Raw genomic sequence first — 16,548 nt, 5'->3', positions numbered from 1 at the left:
AGGCTGAGGTCCGTGCGAAGACGTCACGATGGCCTCGTGACGTATGTGCCTTTGTGAGGCACTATGTCAAGGAACATCCGTGCTTCTACTTCGAGGAACTTCGCCACGAGCTACGTGCGCGATACAAGGACTCGATATGCGTTTCGGACTCGACGATATGCCGCGCTCTACGTTTCGACTTGAAACTAACGCGAAAAGTGCTCACTAAGCGAGAGAGAGCGTGCCGCGCGAAAGACGATAGTACGTTGGCCGACTCGCTCCATTTTACAGTGGGCCTGACCAGCTCGTCTTCATCGACGAGACTTCAACGGATGGGAGGTAAGTTTGACAATTTTAACGATGTCACTGCAGATCTAATTCAAATTGTTGTCTATACTGTTGCTTTGTAGATCTGTGCTGCGTCGGTATGGCTGGTCTGCCAGAAACACCCCTGCCTATGTAACCCTCCCTTTCAGTCGCGGCAAGAGGGTATCAATTCTGGCGCGATGGACGTTCAAGGCTTTTTTGAGGGGACCTTTACGCGTGCTAGTTTTCATGAGGTTTTCAAGACTAAAATTCTCCCGTTTCTCAACCCGTGGCCGCTGCCTCGATCGATTGTGGTGCTGAACAACGCCAAGATCCACATGTACAAGGAACGCCAGGAGATGATTCATGAAACAGGAGCATTGCTGTTTTTTCTACCTCCCTACTCGCCCGACCTCAATCCAATTGAGGTCGGGTTCTCACTACTCAAGCGCTGGATTCAACGCCACGCAAACATGGCGTTTCGTGAAGCCCCGCTTGCAGTGGTTCGCGTTGCCATGTACGCGTGCACTAGCCAGAAAGAAGAGGTACGAGAGAATTTGTACAGACACTGTGGTTACAAGCCAAACGATTTGTCAATTAAAGAAATATAGATGCGAAGTGATCCTCTTAGCTGACGTTCAGTTCTTAAGTATCTAGGTGATCCGTGTCTTCCATGTAGACGGCAGGAGATGGTGTGGCTACGTTCGTGGGAGCGCGGAATGGGGGGCGCAAGGTGTAGCTGGGAAGACCAAGCGCAACTCTGAGGCCACTCACGTTCACTTGCATCGCGACGGGAACGTCCTTGATCTTGACGCGAACGAGGTGGTACTCTGCGTCCGCTAGCTGCTGCGCCATATTTTGGGATTCTTCCTTTGCAGCCTGCTGGGCGTCCACGTGCAGCAGATGCCGGAAAGTGGTGTTGTCGGGCTCTAAGAGAGGAGTTCCTCCGGAAGCCTTGCCTGCGTGACGGCCATGTAGGTCTGAGATTCTGGGCCCGCAGCGAGTCCTTGCTCGCGCAGGACTTCTGCCACACGTGGCATCTGCTCTTGAACGCGCGCAGCAGTTGCCCTTCGAAGCGATGTCGCTTGATCAGCAGGCTTGGGTACGTAGATGTAGAGTTCCAGTTCGAAACCTGCTTGTCCTCTGCTGCGCAGTCTTGCCTTGCGCCACGCCGTGTCGAGCTGGACTTGCATCGTGCTACTGTCGTTGCATAGCACCTGATAGTCCTTCTGATACGCGTTGTTAGTCGGCTTGTAGTAGATTATCAACTCGGGGCTCCATTGCCCTGGTAGCGCGCTCTCAAAGTGATTCTCGACCTTAGCTCTCAGCACGGGATACCCTTCTGCTACATTGAACACAAACGTTGGTGAAGGAGGAACCTTGTTACGATCTGATCCGTATGCATGTCCATTCTTAATGAATACACGGCACGTCAGACTCTCAGGAAGAGGTAATGCCGCTTGCATAGCACAACGGGGATTGATCGCTTTCCTTTCACCGCAGACCTACCGCCAATATGCAGCCGCTCTCTCCTGTGAAAGCTGCTCTCTTCGGCGATCATGGCCTCTGCTGCTGCAATCATGTGGGCGCTGCCTTTGCCGCTGACCTTACTGTGGCTGAATTCGCCGTAAATCAGTACAAGCACACACACACGCACACACACATGCAATTACTGGATTAGCAAAGTTCGTGGTCGCACCTCATCCTCTCCCCCGCTCGCATAAGCCTAGCACTCGTGTCTCTCGCCCCAGCTGCTGCCACACATCATCTGCCTTCGAGAGGAATTGAACGTCTATCTCCGCGAGCGGAGCTTTCCCATTAAGCTACGAAGGCGCGCAAGAGCGGTGACATCAGCTGGGTGCGATCAGCTGTCGTCGAGTGAAGGTGTCGGTCCTGGCAGTCTTGGTGTTGCCTGTGTGATCTGAGCGTCGCTCTCGTCCTCAGCTTCCTTTCGCTCCAGCTTATTCTTGAATGAGTGAGAGCAGAGGCTCTCGTCCATGAAATGAAGTGTCACCTTCTGGTTGGATGATAATATTAGGTATCGGGTACGTTTTATGGGTGTCTCCGCTCCACTTTATGAAAGTCCGATTTACTTCGCAAGTACCGATGTCGCCCGTGCGTTGGCTCGGCAAAAGTCAGACAAGCGCAATAAATCTAGTCGATTTCGATAGCTGTTAACAAGAGCTTTCCCATAATATACGTTTCAAAAAAATTGAAGGCATATTGCCGCCACCCGCCACCAAGAGGTAGCGCCATTTTGGGGTCTTGAAAATGGAGATACGTTTTTCAAAAGATGTCATGTAACGGATACTTAGCAGTTACTTACGTTTTGGCTAGGATTATAATTATTATAACATTCTAGTAAATATGCAGAGTAGGGTAGTCCGTGGGAGCAAAGCTCTCAACTGCCCGAACTACGATGGCGGCAGCCTCATCACTTTTCAATTTGGCCGCCCTCTCAAAGACGTCGCCTGCTTCCTTCATTTTTCGATATATGTCACTTCACCTATATCGAACATTCATCAGCAGACAATGACTCAAAATGAGCACAAGACGGCTCTCCGCCCACCTAAATCAAGATTCGTACTTTGGTTGATTAGTAAAAACGGTTTGACGTTGTCTCAATTTTGTGAAATGTCATTATTATCCACAACTTTTGTGGATAATAATGACATTTCACAAATTAAATTACATTTGCGCTCATGATGAGATGTACAATCTTTGGCTGACGCCTTCAAGAGATGGATGCGTCGAAGACATTCCTCGGGTGTTCAGCAATACCCACAACACGCAAGGATCATGCCGCAATATTTTGCCGGCTCCTCCGGCATCAATGGATTCTACAGAAGACCTGCAAGTACTGCAGCACGACCGAGAACAGCATTAACAACGCTTACCTGCTGACTGGCCTGTCAGACTGAACATTCCAACCGATTTAGCGCTTCGACGCTGAGTCTATTCACGTTTAGTCACAGTCTGCCTAGCGTTTTTCTGGAATGATGCTCTCAAATGCTGTTTGGTTGGGAACACCAACGTCTTGAACCTTGCTACACGGTCGGAGTTCTATAATATTAGAAAACTCGCAACAAACGAGATGATCCCGAACTATTCCTCTGGAATCAACTGAGCTGGAACTAAAATATTAGTAGGGTTACCAGGGTGGTAATTTATCCGTCATTTATGGAAAATCCATGGAGTATGGCTCATTTCCTGGAGGCACAAATGGAAATGGTGTTGTACACAAATGGATACGACAATGGTGTGGTGCACACATTATGCGCGAGCCACCCACTGCGAGCCGCAGCGATCTCCCCAGTTCAGCTTTCGACCAAGACACGAAAGCCAAGCTAGTTTTAAGGGAACGTTCCTATGTCCACAACACTGCACGACGCCATGACCGACTAAGAACCTGACAATACCCTCGGCGGCGCCACTACCGAGGCTGGGCCTCCCACGACGAACCCGGCTCCAGCAGAGGTACCAGCGGCTGCCGCGGCAACCACGGTAGAGGTCGTCGACGTTACAGCTGACGGCGCTACGTCGACGACGACGACGACTCCGGTTTGCTCGACGACTGAGTCCCCTCCGATCCGTGCGTCCAAGCGAGTGGCGAAGCGCAAGGCGTCCCCGGCGGACGTGGAGAAGGCCAAGAAGGGCAAGAAGAAACAGGTTTGCAGCGTCTCCCCCCCCCCCGCGCGCGCCTCAACCCGAAGTGCCGACGACGAACGAAGATCGTTCGACGACCGGGGTGGAGAGCTCACGTCCGAGCATGACGTAGCGGACGGATTCGGCGACCAAGATGACGCCACCACAGCCCACTGGGTTCGACCTCGCGGACTTCATGACGTCGTTCCAGCCTGGACTTCCCAGCGAAGCAAGACCTTAAGCTTGAGCTCGTGTCGAGGAATCTCCGGCTGCATCCTCGTCAAGTGTTCAAGACGAGATAGAGCGTTTATGCCAGGAGCTCGAAAGCCTGAGGGGCCAAGTCGCAGGCGTGCGTCAGTTGCTAGCTGTACTCACCGAATCGAACGATGAAGGCAAGCTTCCAGCCGACAGCGTCCGTCAACTGACAAGCGCCAGTTTCCCGGAACAAGCGAAGAAGGCCAAGGGCGACTATCATCCTCGCAAGTGCACGTGCAGGCTGCGACTCGCATGTTCAAGGGCCTAAGTCCGACGGAAGTTAAGCCCATCTCTCCCATGTTATTTGTGCTAGACTTACGTGAGGCGGAGTGCGTGGGGTTCAAGACGACCCCGGTGATGCTGATGGCTCTCTTCTCCGGTCGACTGGGCGCCCGTGGCCTGATGATCCTCCATTTCCGTGAGGAGAATGAGCAAGAAGCGCTGGAGGATGGATCGTCCAGCAGCAACTTCGCGAGCGACTTCAGCCCGTCAGCCACTTTTCAGACAGCGGCCACCAGCTGACGTGCGTATGACGACATTCGACGGGATCCATGGGGTCACCCTAAGCGCATCCACGGTCGGTCGTCCGCCGACATTCCTCTCCGCTTGAAGGAGTGGGCTCAAGACACGTACGCCCGCCGCAGAGGCTGGGACGAAAAACAGAAGCATGGGCGTCGCAACGGATGGCACTGAAGCGGCCGAGGTGGCGACGACTCCCCGCCACTTCGGAATCAAGACGTGGATAAGGAAGATAACATATGTGAAATTATCCCACGTTTACTAAGTGAGTCAAGTATGCATTCCAGCGTTGTCTGCGCAGCTGTCGTGCCGGGAGGCAAGAGGGGTGGGTGGTGGAATTTTCGCGCTCGTCGCGGGGCGAAACGCGGTTTTCATGTACTCCACCCTATGAAAACCCGAATCTGAAGCACAAATCATGCTCCATTTCATGCTCCCGGTGCGGAGTAAATTCGATTGGAGAAACTGCGCTCGGACCATTACCACGGCAGTCTGAGACGTTATTGATCACTGAGCGCCAAGAGGCTACACAGTCAATCGTACCTATGATGGCCACACAGTCTAGGGCTACCCGTACGGCTATACAGCCAAATGTACCTGAGATGGCCATATAGCCTAGGGCAGCATCAGTAACAAAGATGACCATACGGTCCTACTCCTGCGATGGCCATACCGCCTGGGTTATATTATGCACCTGAGATGGTTATACAGTCGAGGACACCTCCTGCATCTGAGATTGCTACACAGCCGGGGACAGTTGAAACGGACTCAATGTCTGATGACATGTATATACACACAGACTTTGTCGCACACGCACAGCGCACATCGCGTGACGTATGAACTAGTGCAAGGGCTACTCGGGTAACCGAAAACGCAGTCCGTCACACTTCAGGATTCGAAGCACTTCGGCGTCTAACATTGAACAAGGCTCTGGGGGAGGTTGGGCTGCGACTTCCAACGTCGTCGTATCCTGCATCCGGACAATCGTCAAGCGGAATAGAGTTTCTACTCAACACGCCTCTGCAACGTACACTCTCTGAATTTGTCCGCCGGACGCGGATGCCTTTACCGGCTCTAGTGGAACTTGTACGTGGCCCGACGGAAACAGATTACCGGCCAAACAAGCACAAGGTTTCGGCAGTGATCACGGAGGTGTGTAAGAACTACCAGCATCTAGAGAAACCGCAATCTATCGCAGCGGAAGGCGTGCGTGTGGAGCTCAAGAAGGACGTGCCGCTTCAATAGCATCCACCTAATAACCACGGGTCGGCAATTGAGAGAGTGAACATACTGCGCAAGACATTCTTGTGTTGCAAGGAACAAGACGCATGGAGGTGCCTCGTACAAGACTTAGACCTCCTCTCGTTGTGGCCAGAAGTGTTCGTCAGCCCATTCGGGATAGTCGACAAGGCGGGTGGTGACCCGCTGACGTCCAGAAGGACAATCCATAATTTATCGTTCCCTGACAGCGCCTCGATCAACGTCTTCACAGACCAGGACGCTATTCCAAAGGCCGCCAATCGACACTGCGACGCTGTCGCTTCCGAGATAATACGAACCAAGCGGGAACACCCTGATGCTGAGACCAAGGCCCAGGCAGCCGATGTAACTTCCGCATTTCGCCACGTCAGTATTCACAGCCGCAGCGTACACCGCTTTGCAGGGCGCATTAAGATCGAGGATGTACTCGTTATTGAGCTTGCATGTCCATTTGGATGGATGGGTTCTCCTGAGTAATATGAAGTCATCGGTGAGGCGATAGCATTTGTTCACGGCGGACATGCCAACCGGCCCAACCCAAATGGTTTCTTCAACTATCACTGGGTAGATGACCACGTCAACGTCGCTGCTAATGTCGGGGGACCAACTACGAAGATATGGAATGCTCACTGCGCTACGCTATGACGACTATACTAGGCAGTGAAGCTGTTAATGAGGACAAATTCCCGGCATGGAACAACAGTAAAAAAAATCCTGGGACTACCATTGCTGAAACGTTCGCGATGCCTGCTGTCAAGATCGTTAAGGCTCGCAACTTGGTAGCATCGGTGTACCACGCGAGTGTACTCTGGCGGAAACGGTATCGCTCTCTCATGGGAGGCTTACGTCACGTCGCAACATGCATTAGGGCAGCCCACCCGTTTCTCCAGCGCCTACGGCTTTGAGAGGTTAACCTTCACAGGTCTCGAAATGTCACGGTATGCGACTCCATGAAACAATATCTGCTCTGGTGGTGGGAGATTCTTCACTCCTCACTCTTGAGTGGTGTGGCCCTCGAGTACTTTAACTGTCTCCCGGAGCCCGACGTGGTCGTCGTGATGGACGAATGCGACCACGGATTGTGCGCTCTCGATATGAAGGCCACTATTGCGCTGACTTACCGATTTTTGCCCGATGATCTTCGACTTATTGAGCGCTTCAAGACTGGGGAAGCCAATGGTTTCAACATTAATTTCCGGTAATTGCTCTCCTGCACATTCTCTACCCACGAATGGGGTCCTTGGTGGTCCCCGTGTGCTGCGGATGGACGTCGCACCCTTCACGTACCCTTCCGTATCGATAATACATCGGCTGTGGCCTGGCAAAATCGCCTTGCGTCACGTAACGCCCGCGCCCAAGACCTTATCAGGCTCCTGGGATACTGGGAGAGCTCTCTCAATCTCCGTTTCTCGGCTTCCCATATTGCCGGGGTCGACAACACCCGCGCAGACGCCGGTCCACGCATTGCCGCTCACCCGTCTTACGCTACCCAGTTCGAAGAACTAACTCGTGGTTGGAGGCGGGTATCACCAACGATAGACATCCACGGACTATCGTCGCTCTGGCGCAATATCTCCGCGAGCATTCTGTTGCCGACTCCACCTTCACCAAGTACTCTGCAGCGATGAAAACGTGGATGATATGGTCATCACGTCGGGGAATACAGGCATGTCACTGACGAGAACCGTATTCAAGCACTCTCTGAATTTATCGTGCACGGGTTTCAATGTGGATTTGGCACTGGCGGCCCGCTACGCGGATCATCAATCCTCAACATGCTACAAGGCGTTCGTCACTTTTTCGCAGCGGCTGGAAGGGTCCTTCCGATTGCACACCCACACGTTTGCACGCTTCTGAAAGGGATATAGCGGCTTGACACGCCTCCGCGTCATAAGGCTCCAGTGTCCATTCGGCTCCTCGAAACCTGCTTCCATTCTCTCTGGTTCGATGATCACTTCGCCCAAGCTCTCTAGGGGGTTGTGTGTGAGGCGTCCTTTTTCCTCCTGAGGCGCTCGGAAATTAACGCCATCAGTGGAAACTCGTTCAAGTGGTTTGTGCTTAGAGCCGAGGACCTGGTTGTCCTGGATGCAACGGGGGAACCGATCTTACTGGCGAATGAAGCGCGATCAGTACACATAAGGCTTCGCGGTTCCAAGACCAATCAGTGCGGGCGTGTAACACGTATCCTTTTGGCCACGCATTCCTGTGCCCTGTCTTCGGTGCTATCCTTCTTCTACGATCAAGACATGACCTCCCTCTCGGTATACCAGCGGCAGTGTACCTGGGACGCACCGGCCATCCAGCGTGTATTTCAACGGCACACCAGTCGAGTGCGATCAAGAAGACCGCTGTACAGAATGGCGAGGATCCAAGGAACTTCAGCCTGCACTCCTTTTGTGCCGGGGGTTCAACGCACATGTATCGGGCCGGAGTTGATGCCATGACGATTCAATTTCACGGCCGGTGGGTTTCGGACACCTTCAAAACCTACACCAACCTCTGCGCGGAATCCGTCACTTCTCTCGCTGCCAACATGGCCACCGGCTCCAAGGGTGACTCAACTCTTCACTAGTGGGCATATGCTGCATAACCTACAATGGGGGCTCCGCTTCCCTCGTCCCTTGTTGGATGAGCGGATGGTCATGCACATATGTTCATTAATGAAATACGATGTTTTACCCCAAAAGTTGTGGAAATGCAGATTTTCGTTGTTCCAGTCGTAAGCTGGTTGGCCACTGATGGTGACCCGATCAACTAGCAGGTGTTGATAATAATAAGACGAGCAACAAGATACCTGCCGAGGATATGCAGTGGTTGCGTCTCTCCAAGGGGGGCACCGACTACACTCACCAGGAAGACAGCCGAACCTCCGCCTCCACAAGGACACCGTACCACGGTCCGTAGCTGGTACTTGTTGAAGTAGCTAGTTCTCCCTCAGATGATGTGAAGGGGGGGGGGGGGGGGATTTACAAAACGAAACGACCAGCTCGGTCGTACACGTGTACGTAGGAGCCTCAAGCGCCTGGTCTAAGCTCCAGCGGATGCGCGAAGAAGTCGTCGGCCCCTAGCGTCGCAACGGCGAGAAACTTTATCAGCAATTTATCAGACCACAAAGCTGCCCAAATATTCATTCATACCGCTCAATCCGATTGGCCGCGCAGTTGAAAATCTCGGGCTGGGCAACACCGTGCACGCCATCAAGCCCGAAACCCTCTTGGCGCAAACTAGTCACGGTCCTTGCAACAAAGGACTCGCATTAATAAAACACTTTCTATCTTACTCCGCTTTCACAGGGTCAACGTTCACGATGAACCTCCGAGCATTCTTCTACGTCGTATTCGCTCTCACAGCCGTAGCTCAGGTTCAAGCCGACAAAATTGGTCACGATGAGGTCGTCCCGTTTCCTCAACCAGAACCTGTCACGATCTCCGAAAAAGCGGCCGTCAGGTTCAAGCCTGAGATTCACATCACCAACGGATGTCACCCATACCCCGCTGTGAGCGAAGCGGGGATGACAAGTGGTGGGCTTCAAGCTACCGGAGGCCCCAGTTCCAAATGCAAAGGTTCTGGCTGGGGTTCGCAGATGTACGGCCGTTCTACTTGGTATAGTGGTGTGTGGGCTATCATGTACACCTGGTACTTCCCGAAAGACTCGCCGTCCACGCGCCTGGGACACCGCCACGACTGGGAGCATGTTGTCGTGTGGATCGATAACCCGGATGTGTCAAATCCGATACTCCTGGCTGTTTCTCCTTCGGCGCACAGTGGCTACTCGAAATATGTGCCTCCTAGTGCCGACTCCGTTGACGGCACGAGTGTCAAGATCAACTACGAGAGCCACTGGCCGGTCAACCACGCCCTGGACACTACCTCCAAGAGTGGCGAATTCCAAGACCTCATCATGTGGCATCAGATGTCGGACGCGGCCCGACTGGCATTGAACACGACAGATTTCGGCAAAGCGATCATGCCGATGAATGACGGCAGTTTCCTTGGGAAGCTCGCCGGTGCCTGGCCGTGGTAAGTGCCCGCGACGAGATGTTGAGTGGTGCTCATCGTGTATTGTGTACTTGGTATTGCGTTCTTTCTTGGTTAACAAGTTGATGGTTTAGCTCAAGGGATCTGCTTTTCATAGTGACTTGTTGTTACAAGCGATTTTTACGAGCCAATGCAAGTATCAACCAGTTCCCGACTCTATTTTCCTCGGCTGCACACTCACAACATGTGAAGGGCTGCATGGTTGATGTCACCGACAGCTCTGTACATTTACCCCACACAGCCGCAAGCATCCTGTTTGAACGCATGCCATACCATCGCTGGATGCCGAGGTCTAACAGCGTAAAAGCATTGCCCAGCGGTTAACAAAAGTATTAACGTCAAAGTCGCCGACATCTCCTTGATGCGTCGCCAATGCTAGTTCATCGGTCTCCGCAGCACCGGCACCTGCAGACGAGAGAAAACCAGAATCATCCTGGTATCCACCGCGATGTCGACCACCGGAATCTCTTTAAAACCGTTTTATCCAATCATCGTAGATGGTAAATTACGGAGCCAAGGCCACACACTCGCCGGTCACTATGCTGCGTTTGCTGCGCCGTCCGCTCGCGCGCGCCCGTCACCTCCGTCCTGACACATTCACTTCACTCCAGCGCACACGTGCCATCTCGTCTGCGTTCGATGCACGGCCACAGGAGCTCAGCGCGTCCGGGCAATCGGGTCGCGTCATTTTTGGTGCTAAAGTTGCGGCAACACAGCTGGGCGCCTTAAGTCGCGCGAGCGGCATGCACAAGGTGCTGCTGGTGCGCGACCGCGACGCCGCCGCCGCCGCGCGCACGCAGTACGCCGAGTTTCTGCTCATGCAAGCGGGCCTGCCGTGCTTCCAGTACACGTTGGAGCGTGATTGCGCCACTTTGGCCGACGTGGACCACGCGGTGGCCACAGCACAGCGCGTGGGCGCGGACGGCGTCGTGGCTTTCGGAGGAGGCAACGCCATGGACCTGGCCAGGGCCGCAGCCGTGGTGCTGGCGAACGGTGGCAAGGCGAACGACTTTGTGGTTGTGACGGACGAGGACGACGAGATCGACGAGCTGAAGTTGCAGCAAGAACAACTCAAGACCACGCCGCTGTTGCTTGTCCCCACCATCGCGGGCAGTGGCGCCGAAGTGACCAGGAACACTGTGTTGCTCGATGAAGACGCCGAGACTAAGTTGCTCTTTGCCGCGGGCAGCGACATCGTGGCGGAGGTGGGTACATGTTGAAGTTGCCTTTATTCGGTGTTCGTAAGATCTGCGACGTGTGAGAATAGATAAACTAACGGTTGTTGTTGTTGTTTAGGCGGTGATCATTGATCCAACGCTGATGCTGACGGTGCCGCTGCGGGCGACGGTGCAGGGCGCGCTGACCGCATTGGGGCAGTGTCTCGAGTCCTACCTGCTGGGATGTGCGGACGACGCGTTGGCGCTCGAAGGTCTCGAGGCTGTGGCGGGGGCTCTCGCGGCACCGCTCCAGGAAGGCAAGCTCGACCTCAAGGGCGCCGTGCTGCGCGAACAGTTTGCGTTGGGCAGTCTGTTGTCGGGCATTGCGGCCAACTCGTCGGGTTCGGGCGCGGCGCAGGCTCTGGCGGTGTCCATGGGCGGCATTTCGGACCTGCCGCACACGCAGGTGGCCACGGCGTTCCTGCCGTTCGTGTTTGACCGGTATGAAGAGCTGGCGAGTGAGAACGAGGCGACCCGTTCTTCGACGAGCTGCGCGGGAAGCTGGAGAACGCGGCCGACCGACTGACAGCCGCGAGCGGATTCCAGGGCCCCAACGTCGCCGCGTGGATGCGCTACGTCATTGCACGCTTCGACCTGCCGACTGCCTCTACTCTCGAGCTGGAAGACAGCCTGCTTAATGGTCTTGTGGACCGTGCCGCCCAGTATCAGGATGACTCGATGCACGTTGCGCGCAGCGACGACAACGGCGCGGTCATGGAGAAGGACGACCTGCGTGCGATTATCGATAGCGCTGTACTCGTGGTGGACCCTGTGAAGGAAGACGCAGACGAGTAACCTGCATTCAACCGATTTTAGACGTGATAACGAATGAAGACACTTGCTGCTACTGTGCCCGCCATTGTAAGCGATCATGGAAACGAGATGTTTGGACTGGATCGCCAGCCAGTGTAGCGGCCGATGTGGCTGGAGCTTCGCAACTTGTCCACATCGCGGCATTGCTTCATCATTCCGACAACAAACAACACCAGCATCGCAACCAGATACACCCACCAGATTCCCGGAACAGCGTACAACCAGTGTCTGCCGTGGTGCTCGTGCTCTGTGTGGGAGCGGAAGCGATCGAGGTCGTCACCACTTGGATATTTGCCAGCGAAGTAGCCAATGCCCCAGACCGCTGCCGTGGAGCCCACGAGACTGCTAGCGACAATAGCAAACGGACGCACCAGCATCCACGCGAGTATACCGCCCAGTAGAACCACCGCGCCGTCAAGAACAGCGCTAGGTTCGCCTGGCAGCATCCGATACGGAAGCGACGAGGTGAACGCGTACGCCAGTATCAAACCCACTAGGAACACACCCAACGGGAAAAATGCCAACGCGACGCAACCACCTGTGATGCCCATGACGATGAGCCCGATCCATGAAGCAGCGAGCACCCACAGCTTCAGTCCAAAGGTGTTTTCAAGCGCTGCCGAAGTCAACAATCCAGTGACGAGGAAGCCGCATGTGAAGATCATCGCACGTAGCAGTCTAAAGCCGTACAGGCAAACGACACCCCCCCCATGAGCATCGCAAACTCGGCCACGACACCCGGTTTAATGTGCAGGTGATCAGGAAAGTATTGCGGGGAGTGAGCGCGGCCCCAACCACTAAGCGTCATGATAGCAAATTGAATTTTCTTCTGAAACAATGGGCTTGTTTGCGACGGGGCCATCATTGACAAGACCATGCGAAGGGGTGCTGCACTAGCCTTTTAGCGGATATTTACCAACGCGGAGATGGCGAATGTAGTGGATCGTGGAGGACCTAGGGGTGTCGCGGTGCAGGTAGAGCCGAAGCTTTATTGTGGTGATGCTGTTGCTGACGGAATTGTTGCTGCTGGTTGTGCAGATGCACGCGTACCTCGGTTCACCACCTGCGAAACCAGGTTCGCACTCTCGTGACTGTTGAGCTGTGCCATAAAGTTGGGCTGAACGAGGGCTGGAATGTGCAGACAGCTCGGCGCTGCGGGTGAAGGATGGCAAGCAAATTGAGATTGCGGATGGCTCGACAGGAGAGGTATCGCATTTTCAGTCTTGGAAACACTGGGCCAAGACACTGAGCTGTCCACCGTAAACAGACCTTGGGGGTTGTTCTAGACCATGTCTATCAGCAGGCAACGGCAGGAGACGTGATGGAGAGGTCGCTGCGGCCGCTTGTTGCAGCGTGCGTAGAAGGCGTAAATGTATCGGTGCTAGTCGTCGGTTCGGCCAAGACGCAGAAGAGCAAAGTGTTGTTCGTGCCTATGCCAGAGCAGAGTCTCGCCTCTGCGGTCTTTCAAACGTTGTTTGACATGCTCCAGAACAAAGTTACCGCGCTGAGAAGCAGCAGCTCCATGGGAGCTATGGACGGGGTCACGAACGCGAGCAAGAATCAAGCTCTCTCTTCTGCGACGTTCTCGCTGCGAGTATCGTTTGCTGAGTTCTATGAAGAGACGATCACGGTAAACAGAAGTTCATTATTTGACGGGTAAAGCTTGCTACTGACAAAACGTCGTACAGGATCTCTTAACAGCGAGTAACAGCGCAGACAGCAGACAAGCTCTTCTGATCGAAGACGACCCGGCACTCGGAAAGACCATTAAGAACTTGACGCAGTCACCGCCTATCCCATCACTAGCGGAGTTTCGACGAGTACTGGAGGCGGGTCTCAGTGCAAGGCGCAGAGCTAACGGTTTGTACGGCAATTCGTCCGAGTTCAGCAGCGCCGTTCTCCGTGTAAGTGCGGGCTGTGTTGCTTCTCGTGAGAATTTGCTTAGCGTGTAACTCTGGTGTCTTGTAGATCGCAGTCAAGCAAACGTTTGCGTTTCGTGAAGCGTCAACCCAAGAACTTCATTCGTTCTTCGACTTTGTAGATCTGCCAGCTACGGACCGCCTCGGACGCGTGAGTATCCTCATCTTGTTGCGTGGGCGTTGATCAAAGTCGACTAAGCTGTTGTTTTGATGCGATCGAGCTAGTCTGGAGCAGCGGTGCGTTTGTCGGAGGGTCCACTGCTAAACAAGTCACTGTTTGCGCTGCAAGATGTCGTTGAAAGCCTAAGCAGCAGTGGGGATGCGTTGCCGATCCGCTATCAAGGCTCGCAGTTAACGACACTGCTGCAAGATGCACTGGGAGGCAACTGCCTCACGTTTGTGTTGATGGGTCTGAGTCCGGGCGACATGGCAGGCTCAGCAGCTACGTTGCAGCTCGGCAAAATGCTGCCTCGTGTGTGCACGTTTCCCGTAGTGAACAACGACATGCTTCGCGGTTTGCGCCAACGCCAGCACATGGTTCAAAAGCAGCTCATCTCGGCACCTGCTACCTTGGTAACGAAAGACGGAGCAGTGGAGCAAGGACTCGCAGACTACGAGCGCAGGCTCCATGACCTAGAAGGCAAACTGGCTCAGAGCGGACTGGAGCGTCGAATGCTGCGTGAAGACAAGGACGCACTGACCGCGCAGCTAGGGGAGCTGCGAACGAAGTATCGGGAGTTGTTTGACAACGAGCTGTCACTTCGTTCTGAGCTACTCGCGTGCGAGCAAGAGAAGCTGGCACTAAGCAAGGCGTTCGTAGCATTTCAACTAGAGCGCGATACGCAAGTGCAGCAGCTAGACAGCGACAAGTTCGAGACTGAAACGAAGCTGTTGAAGACAGAGCAACTCGTGGTGGAGATCCAACAGGACGATGCTACCAAAGCCGCGCAGATTCAGGATCTGTGCGTCAAAATGAATGAGCTTGTAGCTGACAAAACCAGACTAGGAGGTGAGTTGGCGGTGCTTCAAAACGCCGCAAAGGCTGCCGAGAGCGCTCGTGACGGAGAGGCCAAGAAGAACCAGCAGCTCAGTCTGGAGCTCATAGTCGCAGTGAACCAGAAGCAGAAACTCCAGGGTGAGCTGGAAACACTTGGCAGTCAACTGCGCTCACGCCAGTCTCAGGTCGATACACAACTCGCTGAGTGTAAGCAGCTTCGGTCGGACAATGGGACTTTGCGTGAGCAAGTGACCGGGTTTGAAGCAAAGTTTGAGGCCATGCGCAAGGATCTGGTGCGCCGTGAGCTAGAACTGGAGCGTGCCGAGTTGGCAATGAAGAAGGAGCAACTGGAGACGCAGCAGGCTGGACGAGATGCTGATACCAAGCGCGATCGCACAGTGCAGCAACTGGGTGGCGACCTGGAAACTCAGCGGGTTGGGTTTGCAGACGACAAACGCGCACTGGAATTGCAACTGGAGCGTGTGCAGCGCGACTTGGCTCGGGAGTCCCAAGAAAAACAACATACGGTGACCGCTTTGAAGGCCAAGAATGAGGAACAGGAAGAACTTGTGCTGGCTTTGGAGCGTGCACGGCATGACTTACAAGCACAGCTTGAGACCTTCCGGTTGAAGCTTGCGCTTCTTCATCAATCAGGGAACGGCGGGGAGGTTGGGAACGGAGGTGTTGGGATTCAAGCACTTCGGGAGCTACTGGCGTCTTACCAAGTGCGTGAAAGAGAACTTCGAGATGAGCTTGACAGTGCACGGAGCTCTAGTTTGCGCCTAACGCGACGTCTTCGAGAATATGTTCACGCTACGAACAACGAGAACGATGACGGTCAGCATCGAGATCACGAAGCTGCAGAAGGAAACAAGGATACCGGCAAAATTGAGCAGTTGGGTGAACAAGTTGCTGCTATGGAGCAGCAACTAGCGTCGGAGAGGGAGCAGCGCTCGGAACTAGCACTGGTACTTGCAGAGCTTGAGGCGCAGAATGCAGATCTGGTGCGAGAGCAGAAGGAGCGACGACAGTTAGAGGATGCTGCACCAGCTCGAGACAACGGGAGTGGAGTCCGTGCCATCACTGAAATGCACGCAGCACTGACGCGTCAGCTTGAAGAAGTGCGGAGACTCACCCTACACCAGCAGCAAAACCAGCAAATGGCACGAGCTACCGACACTACAGCGCCACAAGCGCGTGCCATCACCCCAGCTGACCCCAAGGAATTGGAGACACTGCGGGCAGCCAAAACTCAACTGGAATCGCAGTTGTCGAGCAACAAAGCTCACTGGATGGCGCTGCTGGAGCAAGTGGAACGGCGTTGCGCTGAGTTGCTCACCAAGAACGTCATGCTCACTGAGGACAACGAAAACCTTCGCCAGCATCTGACCAAGGCGCACATGAAGCCTTCGCGCAACTGACAAAATGATACCGAATGCAGCCACACTAACTTCCGGTGCTGTTTGACTTCGCTGGTACGCTGCAAAACTAACGTGCTGATTAGAAAGCTTAGATGCCTGGATAACCAGCGAATGTACGAAAAACGAATGCGCCAACCATCCACTAAATACTTACAGGTGGTCCGAAGCGGCGCTATAGCTCT

General features: G+C 54.2%; 4 protein-coding genes across 4 annotated transcripts; 2 read left to right on the top strand and 2 right to left on the bottom strand.

Annotated features, from left to right (window-relative positions):
• Window positions 1-1,214: 1,214 nt before the first annotated feature.
• On the bottom strand, window positions 1,215-1,751 carry KRP23_1905 (uncharacterized protein; the record flags this gene model as incomplete). The annotated part of the gene is made up of 1 exon (XM_067886571.1): window positions 1,215-1,751. One exon carries the CDS (start codon window positions 1,749-1,751, stop codon window positions 1,215-1,217), a length of 537 nt encoding a protein of 178 aa, XP_067749240.1.
• An 8,787-nt stretch (window positions 1,752-10,538) lies between these two features.
• On the top strand, window positions 10,539-12,011 carry KRP23_1904 (Alcohol dehydrogenase 4; the record flags this gene model as incomplete). The annotated part of the gene is made up of 3 exons (XM_067886570.1): window positions 10,539-11,204; window positions 11,296-11,674; window positions 11,746-12,011. The coding sequence occupies 3 exons, from the start codon at window positions 10,539-10,541 to the stop codon at window positions 12,009-12,011; spliced, it is 1,311 nt and encodes a 436-aa protein (XP_067749239.1).
• A 74-nt stretch (window positions 12,012-12,085) lies between these two features.
• KRP23_1903 (uncharacterized protein) lies at window positions 12,086-12,837 on the bottom strand (the record flags this gene model as incomplete). The annotated part of the gene is made up of 2 exons (XM_067886569.1): window positions 12,086-12,645; window positions 12,720-12,837. 2 exons carry the CDS (start codon window positions 12,835-12,837, stop codon window positions 12,086-12,088), a joined length of 678 nt encoding a protein of 225 aa, XP_067749238.1.
• A 118-nt stretch (window positions 12,838-12,955) lies between these two features.
• On the top strand, window positions 12,956-16,366 carry KRP23_1902 (Kinesin-like protein FLA10; the record flags this gene model as incomplete). Its single annotated transcript, XM_067886568.1, has 7 exons — window positions 12,956-13,003; window positions 13,068-13,104; window positions 13,171-13,235; window positions 13,297-13,659; window positions 13,718-13,933; window positions 13,998-14,099; window positions 14,174-16,366. The coding sequence occupies 7 exons, from the start codon at window positions 12,956-12,958 to the stop codon at window positions 16,364-16,366; spliced, it is 3,024 nt and encodes a 1,007-aa protein (XP_067749237.1).
• Between the last annotated feature and the right edge of the window lie 182 nt (window positions 16,367-16,548).

Source organism: Phytophthora ramorum (genome assembly GCF_020800215.1).
Source record: "Phytophthora ramorum isolate Pr-102 chromosome Unknown Phyram_PR-102_s0002, whole genome shotgun sequence".
Taxonomy (NCBI): domain Eukaryota; phylum Oomycota; class Peronosporomycetes; order Peronosporales; family Peronosporaceae; genus Phytophthora; species Phytophthora ramorum.
This window is presented reverse-complemented; position numbering and strand designations above follow the sequence as displayed.